This window comes from Hyperolius riggenbachi, chromosome 10, assembly GCF_040937935.1.
Source record: "Hyperolius riggenbachi isolate aHypRig1 chromosome 10, aHypRig1.pri, whole genome shotgun sequence".
In the NCBI taxonomy this organism is placed as follows: Eukaryota; Metazoa; Chordata; class Amphibia; order Anura; family Hyperoliidae; genus Hyperolius; species Hyperolius riggenbachi.
In genome coordinates this window covers 274,990,952-275,017,249 of record NC_090655.1, presented here as the reverse complement: position 1 = coordinate 275,017,249, position 26,298 = coordinate 274,990,952, and the positions used below count along the sequence as shown (strand labels likewise).

Below are 26,298 nucleotides of genomic sequence, written 5' to 3'. Positions count from 1 at the left end.
AAATGAGTAATCAGGATGGTCTGGCAGACGATTTACAATTAAGCAGGGGGCGGGTCACTAGAGTCTCCTGCAAGTCAAACAAACTTGTCGGTGTTACAACTTTGTTTGAAATTACAGACGAGCCACCAGTGTGAAACAAAAGCCAGAATTTCAATAGCAATTAGTAAATTACAATGTAAATATGTTACTTAGGTGCTACTAATATTTGAGAAGCAGGACATCAGAATGAACCATATGCAATAGATTAGAGATCAAACATACACAGGCAGATGAATGCAGAAATGGATCAGTTGCTAGTTCAAGTGCAGGTCAGATTAGAGATCAAACATACACAGGCAGATGAATGCAGAAACATACACAGGCAGATGAATGCAGAAAGGGATCAGTTGCTAGTTCAGTGCAGGTCAGATTAGAGATCAAACATACACAGGCAGATGAATGCAGAAAGGGATCAGTTGCTAGTTCAGTGCAGGTCAGATTAGAGATCAAACATACACAGGCAGATGAATGCAGAAATGGATCAGTTGCTAGTTCAGTGCAGGTCAGATTAGAGATCAAACATACACAGGCAGATGAATGCAGAAAGGGATCAGTTGCTAGTTCAGTGCAGGTCAGATTAGAGATCAAACATACACAGGCAGATGAATGCAGAAAGGGATCAGTTGCTAGTTCAGTGCAGGTCAGATTAGAGATCAAACATACACAGGCAGATGAATGCAGAAAGGGATCAGTTGCTAGTTCAGTGCAGGTCAGATTAGAGATCAAACATACACAGGCAGATGAATGCAGAAAGGGATCAGTTGCTAGTTCAGTGCAGGTCAGATTAGAGATCAAACATACACAGGCAGATGAATGCAGAAATGGTTCAGTTTCAGTTAAGTGCAGGTCAGATTAGAGATTAAACATACACAGGCAGATGAATGCAGAAGTGGATCAGTTTCAGTTCAGGTCAGATTAGAGATCAAACATACCTGTGAGGAGAAGAGGGTGAAGATGATCAGGGAATTTGCAGATTAATTGAGGGTGCATGTGCAAGTGTAGTTGAATCATAAATTGAATTCTGTTAAATTCTGGTTCATTTCCACCCTTTGAAGACGACCCTTAGAAGGACGAACCGATTGCCAGGACCTCCTGATATACACACAGCATCAGAGCAAATGAGTAATATATTCTGTATCCGTCCGCTTCTCACCAGTGTGTGATCTCTTATGAATGATAAGGTCTGATTTATTTGCATAACGTTTCCCACACTCAGTACATGTATGGGGTTTCTCACCTCTGTGCGATCTCTTATGTTTGAGAAGAACTGATTTCAGGGCAAAACATTTCCCACACTCATCACATGAATAGGGCTTCTCACCAGTGTGAGATCTCTCATGCCTGACAAGGTCTGATTTCTGTGCAAAACATTTCCCACACTCAGCACATGAATAGGGCTTCTCACCAGTGTGTGATCTCTTATGAATGATAAGGTGTGATTTATTTGCATAATGTTTCCCACACTCAGTACATGTATGGGGTTCCTCAAATCCGTGCGATCTCTTATGTTTGAGAAGAATTGATTTCAGGGCAAAACATTTCCCACACTCATCACATGCATAGGGCTTCTCATCAGTATGAGATCTCTCATGTATGACAAGGTCTGATTTCCGTGCAAAACATTTCCCACACTCAGCACATGAATAGGGCTTCTCACCAGTGTGAGATCTCTCATGCCTGACAAGATCTAATTTAACACCAAAACATTTCCCACACTCAGCACATGAATAGGGCTTCTCACCAGTGTGAGATCTCTCATGTACAACAAGGTATGATTTACTACCAAAACATTTCCCACACTCAGCACATGAATAGGGTTTCTCACCCGTGTGAGATCTCTCGTGTGTGACAAGATGTGATTTCTGTGCAAAACATTTCCCACACTCAGCACATGAATAGGTCTTCTCACCAGTGTGAGTTCTCTCGTGTGTGACAAGATGTGATTTCTGTGCAAAACATTTCCCACACTCAGCACATGAATATGGCTTCTCACTAGTGTGAGATCTCTCATGCCTGACAATTTTTGATTTAGAAACAAAACATTTCCCACACTGAGCACACGAATAGGGCTTCTCACCAGTGTGAGATCTCTCATGTATGACAAGATGTGATTTCCATACAAAACATTTCCCACATATGGAACAGGAATGAGACCCTCCAGCAGGGGGAGAGGTGTGCTGGGTATGAGGCTCCTCAGGGTTAGACAGGTGAGGGAAGGCTGGGGGAATATTTGGGGTAACCAGGACATCTGCAGGAGACTCTTGTCCAGTGACATCTTCATCCGTTGTACAGTCTGTGGATACAGAGAGACGAGTCTCTGAGAGGTTCCTGATGCCGGGACTCCGTCCTGCAAATAGAGAAACAGCATCACTTCCTGTTAGAGAATTCTGAGGGGAGGAACAATTATCATTAGGGATGAAAGGAAAGAGGATGGTCGGCACTGCTGTACAGCTTCCTTTATTTGGCAATGTGCAGACAAGTAGGCTGTGTGTTACATCATCACTTCACAGTCCATAAGAAGAGACTAAACACATACCGGTGCAGGGGGGGGGGGGGGGATAATGGTGGGTGCTGGTTGCTGGGAACCTAACGGCAGTTTCACACACAAGCGCTTCTTCGGAGGCTATTACAAGGGGGCGGGGCTGAGGCTATGTCTGCTCTAGTTGGAGAAAGTGCTTACTGCTAACAGTAACCTGCAATCTGAGGGGCGTGTCTGACACCAGGGCTGTGGAGTCGGGTCGAGGAGTCAGAGCAATTTTTGGGTACCTGGATTCGGAGTCAGGAGAAAATGCACCGACTGACTCCTAATGAATTTAAACTGTAATTAAAATAGAAAATATGATAAAATGTTCTATTTCTCAGATAATAGTCATCATAAATAATTTATATATACAGTAATAGCTGTGCTTAGTCCATCAAAAAATAGTTACTTATGCTGCTTCAATAAAGCAGTCCCCATATTTTTAAAGTCAGATATACATATCTGATTGCGACTGTATATATGATGTGTACACAGGAATCTCTTATACAGTGGCTTGCAAAAGTATTCGGCCCCCTTGAAGTTTTCCACATTTTGTCACATTACTGCCACAAACATGCATCAATTTTATTGGAATTCCATGTGAAAGACCAATACAAAGTGGTGTACATGTGAGAAGTGGAACGAAAATCATACGCGATTCCAAACATTTTTTACAAATCAATAACTGCAAAGTGGGGTGTGCGTAATTATTCAGCCCCCTTTGGTCTGAGTGCAGTCAGTTGCCCATAGACATTACCTGATGAGTGCTAATGGCTAAATAGAGTGCAACTGTGTGTAATCTAATGTCAGTACAAATACAGCTGCTCTGTGACGACCTCAGAGGTTGTCTAAGATAATATTGGGAGCAACCACACCATGAAGTGCAAAGAACACACCAGACAGGTCAGGGATAAAGTTATTGAGAAATTTAAACAAGGCTTAGACTACTAAAAGATTTACAAAGCCTTGAACATCCCACGGAGCACTGTTCAAACAATCATTCAGAAATGGAAGGAGTATGGCACAACTGTAAACCTACCAAGACAAGGCCATCCACCTAAACTCACAGGCCGAACAAGGAGAGCGCTGATCAGAAATGCAGTCAAGAGGCCCATGGTGACTCTGGACCAACTGCAGAGATCTACAGCTCAGGTGGGGGAATCTGTCCATAGGACAACTATTAGTCGTGCACTGCACAAAGTTGGCTCTGATGGAAGAGTGACAAGAAGAAAGCCATTGTTAACAGAAAAGCATAAGAAGTCCCATTTGCAGTTTGCCACAAGCCATGTGGGGGACACAGCAAACATGTGGAAGAAGGTGCTCTGGTCGGATGAGACCAAAATGGAACTTTTTGGCCAAAATGCAAAACGCTGTGTGTGGCAGAAAACTAACAGTGCACATTGCTCAGAACACACCATCCCCATTGTCAAATATCGTGGTGGTAGCATCATGCTCTGGGGTTGCTTCTCTTCTGCAGGGACAGGGAAGCGGGTCAAAGTTGATGGGAAGATGGATGGGGCCAAATACAGGGCAATCTTGGAAGAAAACCTCTTGGAGTCTGCAAAAGACTTGAGACTGGGGCGGAGGTTCACCTTCCAGCAAGACAACGACCCTAAACATAAAGCCAGGGCAACAATGGAATGGTTTAAAACAAAACATATCCATGTGTTAGAATGGCCCAGTCAAAGTCCAGATCTAAATCAAATGGAAAATCTGTGGCAAGATCTGAAAACTGGTGTTCACAAACGCTGTCCATCGAATCTGACTGAGCTGGAGCTGTTTTGCAAAGAAGAATGGGCAAGGATTTCGGTCTCTAGATGTGCAAAGCTGGTAGAGACATACCCTAAAAGACTGGCAGCTGTAATTGCAGCAAAAGGTGGTTCTACAAAGTATTGACTCCGGGGGCTGAATAATTACGCACACCCCACTTTGCAGTTATTGATTTGTAAAAATTGTTTGGAATAATGTATGATTTTCGTTCCACTCCTCACATGTACACCACTTTGTATTGGTCTTTCACGTGGAATTCCAATAAAATTGATTCATGTTTGTGGCAGTAATGTGACAAAATGTGGAAAACGTCAAGGGGGCCGAATACTTTTGCAAACCACTGTATATATATATATATATATATATATATATATATATATATATATATATATATATATATATATATATATACTAAATAACATCTATGCTGTAAGAATAGAGCCTGATGTGTAGCTGTGTCACTAATAGAGATGGTCAATGAGATGGAAATAATTCTGCGTTGATGCTGGTTTATGCAAATGTACTCCCTTTGCTAATGATATCAAATAATTTGTTATTTTGTTAAAATTTGGTTTGGTGACTACGAATTAAAGGCAGTGTTCTCCCCAGGGCTAATTAGGTGGGCGGCCTGCCGTCTGTTTTCAGTCCCCGTCCGCCTGAGCTGCCCCATATGTCAACTTTGGGGTGCCCAGCAGGAGTTTCCTGAATATTAGTGATGCGCGGCCACCGGGCGCTCGATACGGCAACCGCCATCTTGTGGGCGACGCTCGCTGCTAGTAAGCCCTAGCCTGCAGCTATGCACTGTGGCTGAGCTGTTGTCACAACAATGTCCAATCGTGCAACACAGCGGCCATCTTGTGGGTGGCACTCGCCGCTGGTAATCTTCAGCATGAGGCTGAGCTGTCGGGGGGAAAACCGCCCCCTGCCCAATCACCTGGCAGGGGATGTGTAATTGCATTCAAACAGCAGGGGGCTTAAAACGGTGTCCTCAGCCTGGTTCGCTTGCCCCTTCTCTCTTTCTGTCACCCAGGAGTTCTAGGAGAGAAGCTGTGAGTGCCCCAGTATGATCTGTTTCAGCAGACAAAAGTATCATGTTTATAGGTATAGATTATTCACTTGTCAGCAGGTTTGTTTTTGGTTTTCCTGCATTTGCTGACAGCCTGAACTCTGACAGGATAACATTAACTTGTCATTCACATATTTTGTTCAGGAACTACCCATATTTGATTGTAATCATATCTGTATGTGCCTTTTTCAAGCACTCAGTATGTTGTGGACCACAGCTTCAGTGTGTCCTGTAAAAGTGGAAGGAACACTTGTTCAATTTAATGTCCGAGATGAACCGCTAGTCACCTTAAATGTATGGGATGTACCGTTATCTGTGTTTCACGTATCAGATGTACCGTTAGCCGCCTTTAATGTATTGGATGTACGGTTGTCTGCCTTTCATGTTTGGGATGTACCGGTTGCCATGTTTCATCTTCGGGAGGAAGCATTTGCAGCCTTTCATGTGTGGGATGTACCGTTTGCTGCGTTTCATGTTGGGGAGGTAGCATTTGCTACACTGCACCCCCCCCAATGAAATCCAACACCACCCGGCGACTTTTTCATGCCACCCGGCTGGAAAAAAATTCTGGGGAGAACACTGAAAGGGTACCTGAGACGGATGAAAATAAAAGTTTTATACATACCTGGGGCTTCCTCCTGCCCCCTTCAGACTAATCAGTCCCTCGCTGTCCTCCTCCGCCACCTGGATCTTCTGCTATGGGTCCAGGCACTTGAGCCCATCGGATGCAGTGCGCATGCACACGCTCTGCTGACAGGAGCATACTACACCTGCGCAGCACTATTGTGCAGATGCAGAATGCTCCTGGTTGTGGAAGCAGCACGCGGCTGGACTGCGCTGCCTGGCTGAATTTCCGGGACTCATAGCAGAAAATTCAGGTGGCGAAGAAGGACAGCGAGGGACCGATTAGCCTGAAGGGGTCTGGAGGAACCCCAAGGTATTTATAAAACTTTAATCTGTCTAAGGTTTACTTTAAGTTACACAGTAGTACTATACTCTCCATATGCACTCCCCACAGAGCTGCAGGGAATCAACTGAGAATGTTGTGCACATTGAACACAGAGGTGTTGTCTATCACCCATAAACCTGGTTCAGATTGTGCATGAAGAATGTGTAATAGAGGAAGAATCCCCTCATTCCCCTGCGGAGTACCTGCACATCACTCTTACATGTACCCCCAGTTACATTGTCTAGGGCCTGATCCATGTTCAGATTGTGCATGAAGAATGTGTAATAGAGGAAGAATCTCCTCATTCCCCTGCAGAGTACCTGCACATCACTCTTACATGTACCCACAGTTACATTGTCTAGGGCCTGATCCATGTTCAGATTGTACATGAAGAATGCGTAATAGAGGAAGAATCTCCTCATTCCCCTGCAGAGTACCTGCACATCACTCTTACATGTACCCACAGTTACATTGGCCTCAATTCACCAGAGGTTACTGACCTATTTATCTCATGGGAGGTAATTTACCTCCTGTGATATCTCCAAATAGCAATTCTCCAGAAGTATATGGTGAAATATCGATAGAGAGAAATCCATGCGATAAATAGGTGATAGTCGTTATTTTTTCTCAAAATCACAATTCACCAGGGAAAAAAGGCGGTGTGGCCATTCGTTTTTTTTTTATCTATTTATCCCCTGAATGTACCTGGAGATATCTGGTTTTTCTCACAGCTGCTGCAGCTCACTCTGCAGCTAGTTTACTAGCAGCACACAGTAACAGCCTATACTGTGCATGTTTCAGACACCAGAGAGCAGCTCACTCTGCAGCTAGTTTACTAGCAGCACACAGTAACAGCTTATACTGTACATATTTCAGGCACCAGAGAGCAGCACACACTGCAGCTAGTGTACTAGCAGCACACAGTAACAGCTTATACTGTACATATTTCAGGCACCAGAGAGCAGCACACACTGCAGCTAGTGTACTAGCAGCACACAGTAACAGCTTATACTGTACATATTTCAGGCACCAGAGAGCAGCTCACTCTGCAGCTAGTTTACTAGCAGCACACAGTAACAGCGTATACTGTACATATTTCAGGCACCAGAGAGCAGCACACACTGCAGCTAGTGTACTAGCAGCACACAGTAACAACCTATACTGTGCATATTTCAGGCACCAGAGAGCAGCTCACTCTGCAGCTAGTGTACTATCAGCACACAGTAACAGCCTATACTGTACATATTTCCAGGCCCCAGAGAGTAGCACACTCTGCAGCTAGTTTACTAGCGGCACACAGTAACAGCCTATACTGTACATATTTCAGGCACCAGAGAGCAGCCCATTTACAATATTAAGCATTTACAATATTAAGTGGATGGGTGAAACGAAGGAGGAATCTGGATACATTTTTTATCTCGAGGGAGTGTGAAAATGTATCCAAATACCTTCTCCATTTCACCGATCCACTTAATATTGTAAATGCTTAATATTATAGTCTGCTTAATATGCAGAACAGAGGGAGGGATTTGTAATGGAAGGAGAGGATCAAAAAACAGGGAGGGAACCCATCTGTGGTCACGTGCTGGTAATAACCTCCTCCTCCTACCCACAATCCTTTACTTCCAGCATCTAGAGAGGCAAAGTATCGCATGCAAATCATTAACACCGCATAACTACCGACCGTTTATCGCTCCATTATCGCTCCATTATCACCTTCTACCGAACACTTCTCTCTCTATCCTCTCAGTGGTGAATTGCAAACAAAGTGTTAAAATACCGCATGAGATAAAATACCGACCTTTTGTCTCTTACTAACTTTCCTCTGGTGAATTGAGGCCATTGCCTAGGGCCTGATCCATGTTCAGATTGTGCATGAAGAATGTGTAATAGAGGAAGAATCTCCTCATTCTCCTGCAGAGTACCTGCACATCACTCTTACATGTACCCACAGTTACATTGCCTAGGGCCTGATCCATGTTCAGATTGTGCATGAAGAATGTGTAGTAGAGGAAGAATCCCCTCATTCCCCTGCAGAGTACCTGCACATCACTCTTACATGTACCCACACTTACATTGCCTAGGGCCTGATCCATGCTCAGATTGTGCATGAAGAATGTGTAATAGAGGAAGAATCTCCTCATTCCCCTGCAGAGTACCTGCACATCACTCTTACATGTACCCACAGTTACATTGCCTAGGGCCTGATCCATGCTCAGATTGTGCATGAAGAATGTGTAATAGAGGAAGAATCCCCTCATTCCCCTGCAGAGTACCTGCACACCACTCTTACATGCACCCACAGTTACATTGCCTAGGGCCTGATCCATGTTCAGATTGTGCATGAAGAATGTGTAATAGAGGAAGAATCCCCTCATTCCCCTGCAGAGTACCTGCACATCATTCTTACATGCACCCACAGTTACATTGCCTAGGGCCTGATACATGTTCTGTGTTCCTATCTGTACCTTCTACAAGTACTCTTACCAAGGACTAGTTTTAGTCTATGATTAAAAGTTTTAGAGGCAGAAGATCAGGTGGCTAGCCAGGCAACTGGTATTATTTAAAAGAGAATAAATATGGCAGCCTCCATATCCCTCTCACTTCAGTTGTATGTTAAAATTCCTAAGTGTTGGCAGTTAAGAGATGCATTTTATGTTACATACTTTGAACCAACAAAATTATATTCAAATTAGAGGAGTCGGAGTCGGTGGATTTTTGTACCGACTCCACAGCCCTGTCCGACACACTAACATGTCAGATGTCTGATTCCGGAGCTCCGTGGACAGCCTGCATAAAAGACCGCCAAGCAAGCCAGCCGTCCCGCACGAGCTGCAGAGATGATCCGGGGCCCATGGACGCCAAGAAGAAATAAACTGGCCAAGCTGCAAAAATTGCCAGAGCTCATTGCAAACATGCAGGTCCGGCCACTAAACAAAGATGGCGCCACTGCGACTACAGGGGAACAACATGTGGCCGCACCAGCCAAACACTCCTCCAGCTCTCCCCAGCAGCCTCTCTCCTCTGCCTCACTGACATCATGGAGCCCAGTCACATCTAAGCCCCGCCTCTCACCAGCAGCAGCTCTCCTCTGCCTCACTGACATCATGGAGCCCGGTCACATCTAAGCCCCGCCTCTCACCAGCTGCCACTCTCCTCTGCCTCACTGACATCATGGAGCCCAGTCACATCTAAGCCCCGCCTCTCACCAGCTGCCACTCTCCTCTGCCTCACTGACATCATGGAGCCCGGTCACATCTAAGCCCCGCCTCTCACCAGCAGCAGCTCTCCTCTGCCTCACTGACATCATGGAGCCCGGTCACATCTAAGCCCCGCCTCTCACCAGCTGCCACTCTCCTCTGCCTCTCTGACATCATGGAGCCCGGTCACATCTAAGCCCCGCCTCTCACCAGCTGCCACTCTCCTCTGCCTCTCTGACATCATGGAGCCCGGTCACATCTAAGCCCCGCCTCTCACCAGCTGCCACTCTCCTCTGCCTCACTGACATCATGGAGCACGGTCACATCTAAGCCCCGCCTCTCACCAGCAGCCGCTCTCCTGTGCCTCACTGACATCATGGAGCCCGGTCATATCTAAGCCCCGCCTCTCACCAGCTGCCACTCTCCTCTGCCTCACTGACATCATGGAGCCCGGTCACATCTAAGCCCCGCCTCTCACCAGCAGCCGCTCTCCTCTGCCTCACTGACATCATGGAGCCAGGTCACATCTAAGCCCCGCCTCTCACCAGCAGCAGCTCTCCTCTGCCTCACTGACATCATGGAGCCCAGTCACATCTAAGCCCCGCCTCTCACCAGCTGCCACTCTCCTCTGCCTCACTGACATCATGGAGCCCGGTCACATCTAAGCCCCGCCTCTCACCAGCTGCCACTCTCCTCTGCCTCACAGACATCATGGAGCCCGGTCACATCTAAGCCCGCCTCTCACCAGCTGCCACTCTCCTCTGCCTCACTGACATCATGGAGCCTGGTCATATCTAAGCCACGCCTCTCACCAGCTGCCACTCTCCTCTGCCTCACTGACATCATGGAGCCCGGTCACATCTAAGCCCCGCCTCTCACCAGCTGCCACTCTCCTCTGCCTCACTGACATCATGGAGCACGGTCACATCTAAGCCCCGCCTCTCACCAGCTGCCACTCTCCTCTGCCTCTCTGACATCATGGAGCCCGGTCACATCTAAGCCCCGCCTCTAACCAGCAGCCACTCTCCTCTGCCTCTCTGACATCATGGAGCCCGGTCACATCTAAGCCCCGCCTCTCACCAGCTGCCACTCTCCTCGGCCTCTCTGACATCATAGAGCCCAGTCACATCTAAGCCCCGCCTCTCACCAGCAGCCACTCTCCTCTGCCTCTTTGACATCATGGAGCCAGGTCACATCTAAGCCCCGCCTCTCACCAGCTGCCACTCTCCTCTGCCTCTCTGACATCATGGAGCCGGTCACATCTAAGCCACGCCTCTCACCAGCAGCCACTCTCCTCTGCCTCACTGACATCATGGAGCCAGGTCACATCTAAGCCCCGCCTCTCACCAGCTGCCACTCTCCTCTGCCTTACTGACATCATGGAGCCCAGTCACATCTAAGCCACGCCTCTCACCAGCAGCCGCTCTCCTCTGCCTCACTGACATCATGGAGCCCAGTCACATCTAAGCCCCGCCTCTCACCAGCAGCCACTCTCCTCTGCCTCACCGACATCATGGAGCCCAGTCACATCTAAGCCCCGCCTCTCACCAGCAGCCACTCTCCTCTGCCTCACCGACATCATGGAGCCCAGTCACATCTAAGCCCCGCCTCTCACCAGCAGCCACTCTCCTCTGCCTCACCGACATCATGGAGCCCAGTCACATCTAAGCCCCGCCTCTCACCAGCAGCCACTCTCCTCTGCCTCTCTGACATCATGGAGCCCGGTCACATCTAAGCCCCGCCTCTCACCAGCTTCCGCTCTCCTCTGCCTCACTGACATCATGGAGCCCGGTCACATCTAAGCCCCGCCTCTCACCAGCTGCCACTCTACTCTGCCTCTCTGACATTATGGAGCCAGGTCACATCTAAGCCCCGCCTCTCACCAGCTGCCACTCTCCTCTGCCTCTCTGACATCATGGAGCCCGGTCACATCTAAGCCCCGCCTCTCACCAGCTGCCACTCTCCTCTGCCTCTCTGACATCATGGAGCCCGGTCACATCTAAGCCCCGCCTCTCACCAGCTGCCACTCTCCTCTGCCTCTCTGACATCATGGAGCCCGGTCACATCTAAGCCCCGCCTCTCACCAGCTGCCACTCTCCTCTGCCTCACTGACATCATGGAGCACGGTCACATCTAAGCCCCGCCTCTCACCAGCAGCCGCTCTCCTGTGCCTCACTGACATCATGGAGCCCGGTCATATCTAAGCCCCGCCTCTCACCAGCTGCCACTCTCCTCTGCCTCACTGACATCATGGAGCCCGGTCACATCTAAGCCCCGCCTCTCACCAGCAGCCGCTCTCCTCTGCCTCACTGACATCATGGAGCCAGGTCACATCTAAGCCACGCCTCTCACCAGCAGCCGCTCTCCTCTGCCTCACTGACATCATGGAGCCCGCTCACATCTAAGCCCCGCCTCTCACCAGCTGCCACTCTCCTCTGCCTCACTGACATCATGGAGCCTGGTCATATCTAAGCCCCGCCTCTCACCAGCAGCCACTCTCCTCTGCCTCACTGACATCATGGAGCCCGGTCACATCTAAGCCCCGCCTCTCACCAGCTGCCACTCCTCTGCCTCACTGACATCATGGAGCCTGGTCATATCTAAGCCCCACCTCTCACCAGCAGCCGCTCTCCTCTGCCTCACTGACATCATGGAGCCCGGTCACATCAAAGCCCCGCCTCTCACCAGCTGCCACTCTCCTCTGCCTCACTGACATCATGGAACTTGGTCATATCTAAGCCCCGCCACTCACCAGCAGCCGCTCTCCTCTGCCTCACTGACATCATGGAGTCCAGTCACATCTAAGCCCCGCCTCTCACTGAGCGGGGGCAGAGCCATGCATATGATCCTGCCCAGCAGTTAGTACATCACTGAGCAGGGGCAGAGCCATGCATATGACCCTGCCCAGCAGGGAGTACATCACTGAGTGGGGGCGGAGCCATGCATATGATCCTGCCCAGCAGGGAGTATGTCACTGAGCAGGGGCAGTGCTATGTATATGATCCTGCCCAGCAGAGAGTACGTCACTGAGCGGGGGGCGGTGCCATGCATACATATGATCATGCCCAGCAGGGAGTACGTCACTGAGCAGAGGCAGTGCTATGCATATGAACCTGCCCAGCAGGGAGTACGTCACTGAGCGGGGGGCGGTGCCATGCATATGATCCTGCCCAGCAGGGAGTACGTCACTGAGCGGGGGGCGGAGCCATGCATATGATCCTGCCCAGCAGGGAGTATATTTGTCACATGGTGTCAGTGGAAGGAGTTGCTGCTTGCTTTTTTAGCAGTTGTAAACAGCTGTTATTTCCCACAATGCAACAAAGCTTCCATAGTGTGATGTCAGTACCTCAGTGCTGTGAGGCGCTGACATCACACTGTGGGAGGGGTTTCACCACAATATCAGCCATACAGAGCCCCCTGATGATCAGTTTGAGAAAAGATAAAGATTTCTCATGTTAAAGGGGGTATCAGCTACTGATTGGGATGAAGTTCAATTCTTGGTTACAGTTTCTCTTTAAGCAGAAGTGCGCGGCCCCGATTCAAAGGGGGGCCGTGCTCTGCAACGGGGGGCTGCAGACAAGAGAGGAAAGCCTCGATAGGATCCTGAGGCTTCCCTCTCTTCAGGTTAAGAACTTCTTTTGAAATAGAGCTTTTGCTCAGGTTCACTTTAAAATGCCAACTCCTCCCCAGACTGAACTCCCATGAGCACTTTCTACATGAGACTCAAAATGCCTAGGTGCTGGAGGAGCTGTGGGCGTGGCTTGTTTAGTTTAAATGGAATTAGGGTATTAAAATTAAAAAAAAAATAGTATTTGTGTGATGATGGGTGTCAACACACAGAGAGTGTCTGATTATTGGGGATCTGCAGTATCTCCAATAATACAGACGTATACCTGATTATTCGTGATCTGCAGAATCACCAATAATACAAGTATGACTAACCTTTGGACACCAGTAAGTGTAAGTGATTGGGTGCAACAGTAACTTTAATAATTAGAGCAAACCACACCAAAGGGCTGGTGAGGTAATAGACGTGTACTAGCGTACAATCTCCAGCAAGCTGGAGAGTTCAATAATCAAGAGGCTGAGTCTCCCGGGGAGCGGGTGACTCAGACAATACTGCAGACACGAGAACACCCGAGAGGCGGGTTTTCCAGACTGGACAGTAGAGTGAGAGGTACAGAGGTACTAAATAATAACTGAACCCCCAATAGAGAGGAAGTTAAGGCTGTACCACTGTAAAAGAGAACGGTTCCACCAGAGGAGCTGGTGTAACTAATACCTCACCAGTGGCGAGGGCCCACTGATGAGTAGAAAGGTCAGGCAGGCAAGGTTCGGCAACAGAGAGGTCAGTATATACAAAATCGAGAGGCAAGAGAGTAATCGGTGATCAGGCAGAGGTTCAGCAACAGGAAGGTACGTATCAGTATAGAATCGTGAGGCTAGAGAGTAAACGGTAGTCAGGCAGAGGTTCAGCAACAGGAAGGTACGTATCAGTATAGAATCGTGAGGCTAGAGAGTAAACGGTAGTCAGGCAGAGGTTCAGCAACGGGTAGACAGATGAGCAGAGGTACAGGATCAGAAAGCAGGATACAAGGTCGGAGTGCTAGCCAGAGTAATACACAGGAAATCAATACAATAGAAATATCCTAGTCTGGGTGTGACGTCCTTGGTGTCGACACCCCGGATCTAGTCTATACAAACAAATAATCACAATATCAATAACCTAACTTGGTGTGAAATCCGTAGCATCAACACCAGGGAGCTATCTAAGGTCTGTGCGTTCACACGCAAGTATTCACGACAACAGACGAGGTGGAAATGCAGGCTGGAGGCTTATGAAGCAGATGAGACCTCACTGGCACGCCCCCTCAAATCAGCCAATCCTCTGCGCCGTGGGTCTCCCCTGACGTCAGCCGACCAGCAGGTCAGCTGACGGGCTTCCTCCCCGCATAAAGTTTGCGTCGATGCGCGCTCCCGCGCGCTATGCCAGCCCCCTGTACAGGGGAAAGTTTCGTCCTCGGCGTCCTGCCCGCCGGGTGGACGGATGAACGCCTGGAGGCAGCTGCGGCGGCGGTGCCGTTCGCCGCGGCTGCCTCGGATATTACAATTTGGCTTGAGGAATGCCCTATAAATTATATGTAAGGGGCACAATTATGCAATGAGTAAAAGTTCATCTTGGATCTACTTTAAGGGGAATCGTCTGCTGGCGAAAGTGTGAATGACGAATCAAAATACACGGCAATTCCACACAAAAAAAGTTCAGGCAGCAACAGCAGCCCAATTTGCCAACGAGACTGAACTGTAAAGGTTCCCCTGCTTATCCTGCTCATGTATAAAGTGTGACGATAAGACGATCATTTTCCCAAACTGAGACATGTGAGCTTGTCATGTTTCTCCAGACTGGAACTGGACCAATCAAGATCAGCTACAGCTGCATCCACTGGCTAATATCAGGCTGTATATACTGTAAATTTGCCTCATCCTGAAGAGGATAGCAATTCATTGGGCAGCTCTAGTGATTTGTGCAGCAATCTGTACACATCGCTGGTTATTGCAGCTATGAGGGTGTCACTCCCTCCTGGTCAGAGTCTCTATTGGGCAGCTCTAATGATTTGTGCAGCAATCTGTACACACTGCTGGTTATTGCAGCTATGAGGGTGTCTCTCCCTCCTGGTCATAGTCTCTGTTGGGCGACTCTAATGATTTGTGCAGCGATCTGTACACACTGCTGGTTATTGCAGCTATGAGGGTGTCACTCCCTCCTGGTCAGAGACTCTGTTGGGCAGCTCTAGTGATTTGTGCAGCGATCTGTACACACTGCTGGTTATTGCAGCTATGAGGGTGTCACTCCCTCCTGGTCAGAGTCTCTGTTGGGCAGCTCTAGTGATTTGTGCAGTAACCTGTACACACTGCTGGTTATTGCAGCTATGAGGGTGTCACTCCCTCCTGGTCAGAGTCTCTGTTGGGCGGCTCTAGTGATTTGTGCAGCGATCTGTACACACTGCTGGTTATTGCAGCTATGAAGGTGTCACTCCCTCCTGGTCAGAGTCTCTGTTGGGCAGCTCTAGTGATTTGTGCAGCGATCTGTACACACTGCTGGTTATTGCAGCTATGAGGGTGTCACTCCCTCCTGGTCAGAGTCTCTGTTGGCAGCTCTAGTGATTTGTGCAGCGATCTGTACACACTGCTGGTTATTGCAGCTATGAGGGTGTCACTCCCTCCTGGTCAGAGTCTCTGTTGGGCAGCTCTAGTGATTTGTGCAGTGATCTGTACACACTGCTGGTTATTGCAGCTATGAGGGTGTCACTCCCTCCTGGTCAGAGTCTCTGTTGGGCAGCTCTAGTGATTTGTGCAGCGATCTGTACACACTGCTGGTTATTGCAGCTATGAGGGTGTCACTCCCTCCTGGTCAGAGTCTCTGTTGGGCGGCTCTAGTGATTTGTGCAGCGATCTGTACACACTGCTGGTTATTGCAGCTATGAGGGTCTCTCTCCCTCCTGGTCAGAGTCTCTGTTGGGCAGCTCTGGTGATTTGTGCAGCAATCTGTACACACTGCTGGTTATTGCAGCTATGAGGGTGTCACTCTCTCCTGGTCAGAGTCTCTGTTGGGCAGCTCTAGTGATTTGTGCAGCGATCTGTACACAATGCTGGTTATTGCAGCTATGAGGGTGTCACTCCCTCCTGGTCAGAGTCTCTGTTGGGAAGCTCTAGTGATTTGTGCAGCGATCTGTACACACTGTTGGTTATTGCAGCTTTGAGGGTGTCACTCCTCCTGGTCAGAGTCTCTGTTGGGCAGCTCTAGTGATTTGTGCAGCGATCTGTACACACTGCTGGTTATTGCAGCTATGAGGGTGTCACTCCCTCCTGGTCAGAGTCTCTGTTGGGCAGCTCTAGTGATTTGTGCAGCGATCTGTACACACTGCTGGTTATTGCAGCTATGAGGGTGTCACTCCCTCCTGGTCAGAGTCTCTGTTGGGCATTTGGCCGACACCAGGAAAGCCAAACACAAGAAACTCCTCCCAGCTCTTCTATAGGATTCTATAACATGAATAAGCTGGTGATGTTTTATACCTAAGTGTTTCTAGATGTGTGTCTGGATTGTCAGAGAAATGAGGGAATTATTTGCATGGTTACTGACTGTCCTGACATAATGCATTATTATAGTAGCTGTGCAGCCAGTATACACATGGCTTCCATATTACTGCTCACATTTGTGTTGCTGTTGATGTGAGCCACACTGTGATCAGGCAGAGATGCCCCAAATGACACCGGTTGCCCCACTGTGTGCTGTGGTAATTATCACCCTTGCCAGATCTGTGATTTCACTGCTCACTCCCTGCCTGGAATTCATGCAGTAAGGGGGCAGCTTCCTGCTCTTGTGAATGTGAATACTTGTTTAGCATAATTGCATTTGGCATAGCTGTTTACTAGAGGGATATTATAGCTACTTGTCACTTCAGTCCCCCAAAATATCACTGACATTCTTATAGCCCCTCCCCCTGTTATTGGCATTACGTAATCTATACTGTGCTGGGGCATATATCTAGGTGAAATTAATAAGTATTTTGTAAATCTAATGTTTATCACTCACCAATGCTTATCCTTGTAATAATGTCTTCCTCTTTAAATGTCCTCATGTCATCCTCTTCTGTAGACTGCTGATCACTCCTCACATACATCTCTATGTCTTCCTTTTTTGTTGTCCCCATCGTGTTACCCTTCTGATCACTCCTCACATACGTATCTTCTTCTTCCACTTTAATTATCCTCGTCATGTCACCCTCCTCCATAGACTGCTGATCATTCCTCACATACGTCTCGCCTTCTTCCTCTTTATTTGTCCCCATCATGTCACCCTCTCCCATACACTGCTGATCACTCCTCACATACATCTCTTCTTCTTCCTTTTTTATTGTCCCCATCATGTCACCCTCCTCCATAGACTGCTGATCACTCCTCACATACGCCTCTTCTTCTTCCTCTTTAGTTTTCCCCATCACGTCACCCTCCTCCATAGACTGCTGATCACTCCTCACATACGTTTCTTCTTCTTCCACTTTAATTATCCTCATCATGTCACCCTCCTCTAAAGACTGCTGATCACTCCTCACATACGTCTCTTCTTCTTCCTCTTTAATTGTCCTCATTATATCACCCTCTTCCATGGACTGATGGTCACTCCTGTCGTTCTCCTTCGTAGACTGTTGATCACTCCTCACATACGTCTCATCTTCTTCCTTTTTTATTGTCCCCATTATGTCACCCTCCTCCATAGACTGCTGATCACTCCTCACATATGTCTCTTCTTCTTCCTCTTTACTTGTCCTCATCATATCTCCCTCCTCCATAGACTGCTGATCACTCCTCACATACGTCTCTTCTTCTTCCTCTTTAATTGTCCTCTTCATGTCACCCTCCTCCATAGACTGCTGATCACTCCTCACATACGTCTCTTGCTCTTTGAGCTCAGATCTCAGTTCTGAAAAGGATAACAGATTATAGCTGTAAGATATTAGCAGTAATAAACAGAACACAGAAAATAACATAATTTGCTAGGGGGTGATAATCTCCCATAAGCTGTGGTATCTGCACATTCAGTACCACAGTCCTCTCTGCCAGTGTGCCTTGCTCATCATCTGGTGCTTCTCTCCTCCCCTCCATGCACACATTCCTGGGAGGTTACATTAATGCCGGCAGCGGTAGATGGACAGTGTTCTCCCCAGAAATTTTTTTGCAGCCGGGTGGCATGAAAAAGTAGCCGGGTGGCGTGCAAAGGGGGGAAAGCAAGGCCAGCGCAACTCTGCTTACAGAATAAAAGGAGGGTGAGGAGGCAAGCCGATGTACCTGCTAAGTACACACAATGCAATTTTCTGTCAGATCGACAATTTCCAACAAGTCCGATCCGGTTTCCGATTTCTGTTCACTGCTATAGGAAATGGTGCGGAAATCAGATTGGACATGTTAGGAATAATCGATCTGACAGTAAATCTGTCAGATAAGTGCATTGTGTGTACCTAGCATTAGGGAGAGATTGTTTCAGATTAAGGTGCTCAGGTCCCTTTTGAAGCCGACCTGAACTCAGAACTTCCTCTCTGCTCTAAAAGATACACAACAGCATAATTTAGCAAGCAACCTTTCAAGAAAAGCATTTCTTTGTTACAGCTGAAGCAAATCCTGTAATAATTCTGCAGGGTTTCTACTTTTTTGGAAGCTGACATCAGGTTAACATCCAGCTTTCAAATGAGCGTATCTGTCTTATCTAAAATGGTAGTGATGTGACACAGGAGGAGATCAAATTACACAGGCTAAGCTTTCTAAATTCAGGGTGTATTTCTCTGTTTTCCTTCTGCCCTGTGCAAGAGTTTAGCTACACTAAGTTCCCGCAGTGTGAAGGGGGAGGGGGGGCACTACAGACGTGACACAAGCTGGGGCCTGCGGGAGACACACACAGCAGGAGATGAGTGCACAGGACGCTGCCTTACAGACAGCCTGTCACTGAACATGGTGATGCACACCGTGCAGGCTGTGTCTCCTCTGCTTCCAAAGTAAAGAAAATAAACATGCAAAGCTCTGAAGGGGCGTCACTTCTCCTGCTCTCCCCCCAGCTGGATTAGACCAGCAGCTGCCGTTTACATACTCCGGCTTGGTGGTTACCTGCAGTCTGGGGGAGAAAGTGGAGAATTAATTAGCAGCTCCGCGGCTGTCTGTAACTGCTGGACCCACGTGGCTCACATCTCTGTACCTCCTGGAAGTTGCTGCTATTGCCCAGAGATGTGTGTCCGTGATTGCTTGGCTGCCTCGCTCTCTTCATTGACGAGAGAGAGGCATGGCCATAACATAGATCCTACTTCTCGTTGGAGGGCGGGAGGGAGAGTCGGAGCAGGAGTCCCGCCCCTTACAACCCGCCCAGCCAATTCCTGTCTCACCAGAAAGCTTGAGGTGACAGGCAGAGGAGCAGCGTACAGCTTCAGCTTTCGCTATGAGAGCTGGTGCTAATTGAAAGCAGGAAACGGAGTGCTCCTATGTGCAATTTAATGAGGTTTTACAGCGCAGGATTTTAGAAGCAGTCAAGCACATGACAACAGGCGGGCAGGGTTTCAAATCAGTCGGGCGGCCCGCCCACCTAATTGGCCCTGGGGAGAACACTAATGGATGAGGATGTGAAGAGAGAACAGCTGGAGAGAGAGGAAGATAGGAGCAGAGGCCTGCAGCTAATTAGCTATAAATTATCATTACTTATGGCTCTGGCACCTGATGAACTAGGCAGATGGGGCTGCAGCTCCATATCCTGACCATACCTGAGCCCACCTGTCCATCACCTACTAACCCCAAACCCTCCAAGTGCCGTAGCAACAAACCTCCCAGCTGGGACAGTGCCAATACCAGGACCAAAGCAGCAGAGGCCACCCAACCTCTCTCCAGCTGCAGCCTTCATCTCCTCTGCCTGTCCTACCAGCCACGCCCCTTGTTACCTGGCTCCACCCCCTAGCTGTGACCCAGCAGCCATCATCTTTGTGCAGACTCCACCCTCTCCCACTCGGGACATAAAACTCCTGTGACTGCAGTAATAACCACAGATGAGAACAGGTGTATTTAGCTGCATGATTTATAGCATAAGAAGTAATAGAAATCAGTGTTGCACTCGGAGGTAGAAAAGCTGAGGAAATCCACCTGCATGCCAAGCAGCAGAAACCCTGTGTTATCACTCCCAGTAGAAACCTGCAGCAAGTCTTCACTGTGAGCAGCAACACCTGATAACTGCTGCTTGGCCAGAAAGTGGATTTCCTCAGCTTTTCCAGCTCCTAGTCTGACACTGATAGAAATAGAGATAAGGTAATACAGAGAGTGTGCATACGTGTGAGGCACCAGCTGGAGGTGATAGCTGCTCCACGAGGATCTTATGGGCACAGTATTCCATGGCATACAAGATCAGCCAGTTACAGCTCAGCACTGACCTCCTCTGTAACAAAGTATGTCCACCCCGACCTCTGCTCTGCCCAATATATAACAAGTATGTCCACCCGACCTCAGCTCTGCCCAATATATAACATGTCCATCCCGACCTCTGCCCTGCCCAATATATAACAAGTATGTCCACCCGACCTCAGCTCTGCCCAATATATAACATGTCCATCCCGACCTCTGCCCTGCCCAATATATAAACAAGTATGTCCACCCGACCTCAGCTCTGCCCAATATATAACATGTCCATCCCGACCTCTGCCCTGCCCAATATATAACAAGTATGTCCACCCGACCTCTGCTCTGCCCAATATATAACAAGTATGTCCACCCCGACCTCTGCTCTGCCCAATATATAACAAGTATGTCCACCCCAACCTCTGCTCTGCCCAATATATAACAAGCATGTCCACCCAGACCTCTGCTCTGCCCAATATATAACAAGTATGTCTACTCCGACCTCTGCTCTGCCCAATATATAACAAGCAAGTCCATCCCGACCTCTACTCTGCCCAATATATAACAAGTATGTCCACCCTGACCTCTGCTCTGCCCAATATATAACAAGTGTGTCCACCCCGACCTCTGCTCTGCCCAATATATAACAAGCATGTCCACCCAGACCTCTGCTCTGCCCAATATATAACAAGTATGTCCACCTCGACCTCTGCTCTGCCCAATATATAACAAGTATGTCCACCCCGACCTCTGCTCTGCCCAATATATAACAAGTATGTCCACCCCGACCTCTGCTCTGCCCAATATATAACAAGTATGTCCACCCCAACCTCTGCTCTGCCCAATATATAACAAGTATGCCCACCCCAACCTCTGCTCTGCCCAATATATAACAAGTATGTCTACTCCGACCTCTGCTCTGCCCAATATATAACAAGTATATCCACCCCGAGCTGTGCTCTGCCCAATATATAACAAGTATGTCCCCCCGACCTCTGCTCTGCCCAATATATAACCAGTATGTCCACCCCGACCTCTGCTCTGCCCAATATATAACAAGTATGTCCACCCCGATCTCTGCTCTGCCCAATATATAACAAGTATATCCACCCCGACCTCTGCTCTGCCCAATATATAACCAGTATGTCCACCCCGACCTCTGTTCTGCCCAATATATAACAAGTATGTCCACTCGACCACTGCTCTGCCCAATATATAACAAGTATGCCCACCCCGACCTCTGCTCTGCCCAATATATAACAAGTATGTCCACCCCGACCTCTGCTCTGCCCAATATATAACAAGTATGTCCACCCCGACCTCTGCTCTGCCCAATATATAACAAGTATGTCCACCCCGACCTCTGCTCTGCCCAATATATAACAAGTATGTCCACCCTGACCTCTGCTCTGCCCAATATATAACAAGTATGTCCACCCCGACCTCTGCTCTGCCCAATATATAACAAGTATGTCCACCCCGACCTCTGCTCTGCCCAATATATAACAAGCATGTCCACCCAGACCTCTGCTCTGCCCAATATATAACAAGTATGTCCACCCCGACCTCTGCTCTGCCCAATATATAACAAGTATGTCCACCCGACCTCTGCCCTGCCCAATATATAACAAGTATGACCACCCCGACCTCTGCTCTGCCCAATATATAACAAGTATGTCCACCCCAACCTCTGCTCTGCCCAATATATAACAAGTATGTCCACCCCGACATCTGCTCTGCCCAATATATAACAAGCAAGTCCATCCCGACCTCTGCTCTGCCCAATATATAACAAGTATGTCCACCCCGACCTCTGCTCTGCCCAATATATAACAAGAATGTCCACCCCGACCTCTGCTCTGCCCAATATATAACAAGCATGTCCACCCAGACCTCTGCTCTGCCCAATATATAACAAGTATGTCCACCCCGACCTCTGCTCTGCCCAATATATAACAAGTATGTCCACCCCGACATCTGCTCTGCCCAATATATAACAAGTATGTCCACCCCGACCTCTGCTCTGCCCAATATATAACAAGTATGTCCACCCTGACCTCTGCTCTGCCCAATATATAACAAGTATATCCACCCCGACCTCTGCTCTGCCAAATATATAACAAGTATGTCCACTGCGACCTCTGCTCTGCCTAATATATAACAAGTATGTCCACCCCGACCTCTGCTCTGCCCAATATATAACAAGTATGTCTACCCCGACCTCTGCTCTGCCCAATATATAACAAGTATGTCCACCCCGACCTCTGCACTGCCCAATATATAACAAGTATGTCCACCCAGACCTCTGCTCTGCCCAATATATAACAAGTATGTCCACCCCGATCCCTGCTCTGTCCAATATATAACAAGTGTGTCCACCCCGACCTCTGCTCTGTCCAATATATAACAAGTATGACCACCCCGACCTCTGCACTGCCCAATATATAACAAGTCTGTCCACCCTCACCTCAGCTCTGCCCAATATATAACAAGTATGTCCACCCCGACCTCTGATCTGCCCAATATATAACAAGTATGTCCACCCCGAGCTCTGCTCTGCCCAATATATAACAAGTATGTCCACCCTGACCTCTGCTCTGCCCAATATATAACAAGTATGTCCACCCCGACCTCTGCTCTGCCCAATATATAACAAGTATGTCCACCCAGACCTCTGCTCTGCCCAATATATAACAAGTATGTCCACCCTCACCTCAGCTCTGCCCAATATATAACAAGCATGTCCACCCAGACCTCTGCTCTGCCCAATATATAACAAGTATGTCCACCCCGACCTCTGCTCTGCCCAATATATAACAAGTATGTCCACCCGACCTCTGCTCTGCCCAATATATAACAAGTATGTCCACCCCGACCTCTGCTCTGCCCAATATATAACAAGTATGTCCACCCGACCTCTGCTCTGCCCAATATATAACAAGTATGTCCACCCCGACCTCTGCTCTGCCCAATATATAACAAGTATGTCCACCCCGACCTCTGCTCTGCCCAATATATAACAAGTATGTCCACCCCGACCTCTGCTCTGCCCAATATATAACAAGTATGTCCACCCGACCTCTGCTCTGCCCAATATATAACAAGTATGTCCACCCCGACCTCTGCTCTGCCCAATATATAACAAGTATGTCCACCCCGACCTCTGCTCTGCCCAATATATAACAAGTATGTCCACCCCGACCTCTGATCTGCCCAATATATAACAAGTATGTCCACCCCGAGCTCTGCTCTGCCCAATATATAACAAGTATGTCCACCCTGACCTCTGCTCTGCCCAATATATAACAAGTATGTCCACCCCGACCTCTGCTCTGCCCAATATATAACAAGTATGTCCACCCAGACCTCTGCTCTGCCCAATATATAACAAGTATGTCCACCCTCACCTCAGCTCTGCCCAATATATAACAAGCATGTCCACCCAGACCTCTGCTCTGCCCAATATATAACAAGTATGTCCACCCCGACCTCTGCTCTGCCCAATATATAACAAGTATGTCCACCCGACCTCTGCTCTGCCCAATATATAACAAGTATGTCCACCCCGACCTCTGCTCTGCCCAATATATAACAAGTATGTCCACCCGACCTCTGCTCTGCCCAATATATAACAAGTATGTCCACCCCGACCTCTGCTCTGCCCAATATATAACAAGTATGTCCACCCCGACCTCTGCTCTGCCCAATATATAACAAGTATGTCCACCCCGACCTCTGCTCTGCCCAATATATAACAAGTATGTCCACCCGACCTCTGCTCTGCCCAATATATAACAAGTATGTCCACCCCGACCTCTGCTCTGCCCAATATATAACAAGTATGTCCACCCCGACCTCTGCTCTGCCCAATATATAACAAGTATGTCCACCCTGACCTCTGCTCTGCCCAATATATAACAAGTATGTCCACCCCGACCTCTGCTCTGCCCAATATATAACAAGTATGACCACCCCGACCTCTGCTCTGCCCAATATATAACAAGTATGACCACCCCGACCTCTGCCCTGCCCAATATATAACAAGTATGTCCACCCCGACATCTGCTCTGCCCAATATATAACAAGCAAGTCCATCCCGACCTCTGCTCTGCCCAATATATTACAAGTATGTCCACCCCGACCTCTGCTCTGCCCAATATATAATAATAATATATAAAAAGAGTCACACAATCACCTCTTCCAGCCATGTCTCTTATCCGCCTCCTGTATTCTACTATTTCCTGTCTCTGGTTTCATTACTTCCTTTCTGTGCGTTCCACCCAGGAGATGTGATGTCGCCATCTTGTGGTGAAAAGACTAACTGCAGCCTCTGTTTGCGGACTCACCTGCACCCTGCTGTATACAATTGTTCTTATTATTGGATGTGGATCCATAGTTACAAGAAGTGTCAGCTTCTTCCACCAGACTGGGAGATAGAGGAAGAATTACTGCCATTCGGATGCCATACACACACACACACACACACACACACACACACACACACACACACACACACACATGCAGTGGCCTATAATCTAGGTAACAGAGCGCTCATTGCAAATACTAAATTGCCCCCTCCCCCCAATAAACCTTATTCTGCCTAACCTTCCTGGGCAGAGCAACCCAGTCACACCAATCAGAAATCACGCACACTCAAATACTAGAATTTAATAGCCTCTATCACAAATTAAAGGAAACGTGAACTGAAAGAGGCTGACATTTATTTCCTTGGGAGCAGTGCACATTGCCTGGCTGCCCTGCGGAGCATCTGCCTCTAATACTTTTAGCCATAGTCCCTAAACAAGCATGCAGCAAGTCAGGTGTTTCTGACTGAAGTCTGACTGGATTAGCTGCATGCTTGTTTAAGGTGTGTGATTCAGACACTACTGCAGAGAAAGAGGTCAGCAGGACACCAGGGAACTGGTATTATTTAAAAGGAAATAAATATAGCAGCTTCCATATCCAGGGGCCAACATAGGATTTTTACAGGACTTCTGAGGCCAAAATGCCGAAAATGACACTTTACCTTTTTATCTGCAGAATCCACGGAGGACGCCCTTCGCGTCCTCTGCTCCGTACCGCCGTCAATCTAGACCTTTTAGTTCCCCCAGGGCTTGTCCCGACCCCACCGAACGGGTTGCATCCATTCCACCCCTAAGATGGCCGCCTCCTTGATCCGCGGCTGTGCAGTACGCTTTGCCGCGAGTGCGACTGCGCAGCCTTTAGCCCGCCTCCAACCGCATAGTGGTTCCCGACATCCTCCTGATGCGTACGTCGGGTGCGGCTGGAGGCGGACGAAAGGCTGCGCAGTCGCACTCGCGGCAAAGCATACTGCGCAGCCGCGGATCAAGGCGGCGGCCAGCGGGAAACACCGAGAGGAAAACAGGGGGAGAAGATGTAGCATTAGAGGGAGGGGCATGCCAGAGCCAGGAGGGAAAACCTAGAGGACAACAGGGGGAGAAGCTGCAGCATTAGAGGGAGGGGCATGCCAGAGCCAGCGGGAAACACCTAGAGGATAACAGGGGGAGAAGCTGCAGCATTAGAGGGAGGGGCATGCCAGAGCAAGCGGGAAACACCTATAGGACAACAGGGGGGGGGGAAGATGCAGCATTAGAGGGAGGGGCATGCCAGAGCCAGCGGTAAAAACCTAGAGGACAACAGGGGGAGAAGATGCAGCATTAGAGAAAGGGGCATGCCAGAGCCAGCGGTAAAAACCTAGAGGAAAAGAGGGGGAAAAGATGTAGCATTAGAGGGAGGGGCATGCCAGAGCCAGCGGTAAACACTGAGAGGAAAAGAGGGGGAGAAGATGTAACATTAGAAGGAGGGGCAT

At 48.4% G+C, this 26,298-nt stretch overlaps 1 protein-coding gene across 1 annotated transcript; it reads right to left on the bottom strand.

Annotated features, from left to right (window-relative positions):
• Positions 1-366: 366 nt before the first annotated feature.
• Positions 367-24,683, bottom strand: LOC137537218 (zinc finger protein 250-like). The gene is made up of 4 exons (XM_068259318.1): positions 24,664-24,683; positions 17,140-18,027; positions 2,220-2,386; positions 367-2,177 (listed from the first exon to the last, which is right to left on the bottom strand). Exons 1-4 carry the CDS (start codon positions 24,674-24,676, stop codon positions 1,149-1,151), a joined length of 2,097 nt encoding a protein of 698 aa, XP_068115419.1. The 5' UTR covers positions 24,677-24,683; the 3' UTR covers positions 367-1,148.
• Between the last annotated feature and the right edge of the window lie 1,615 nt (positions 24,684-26,298).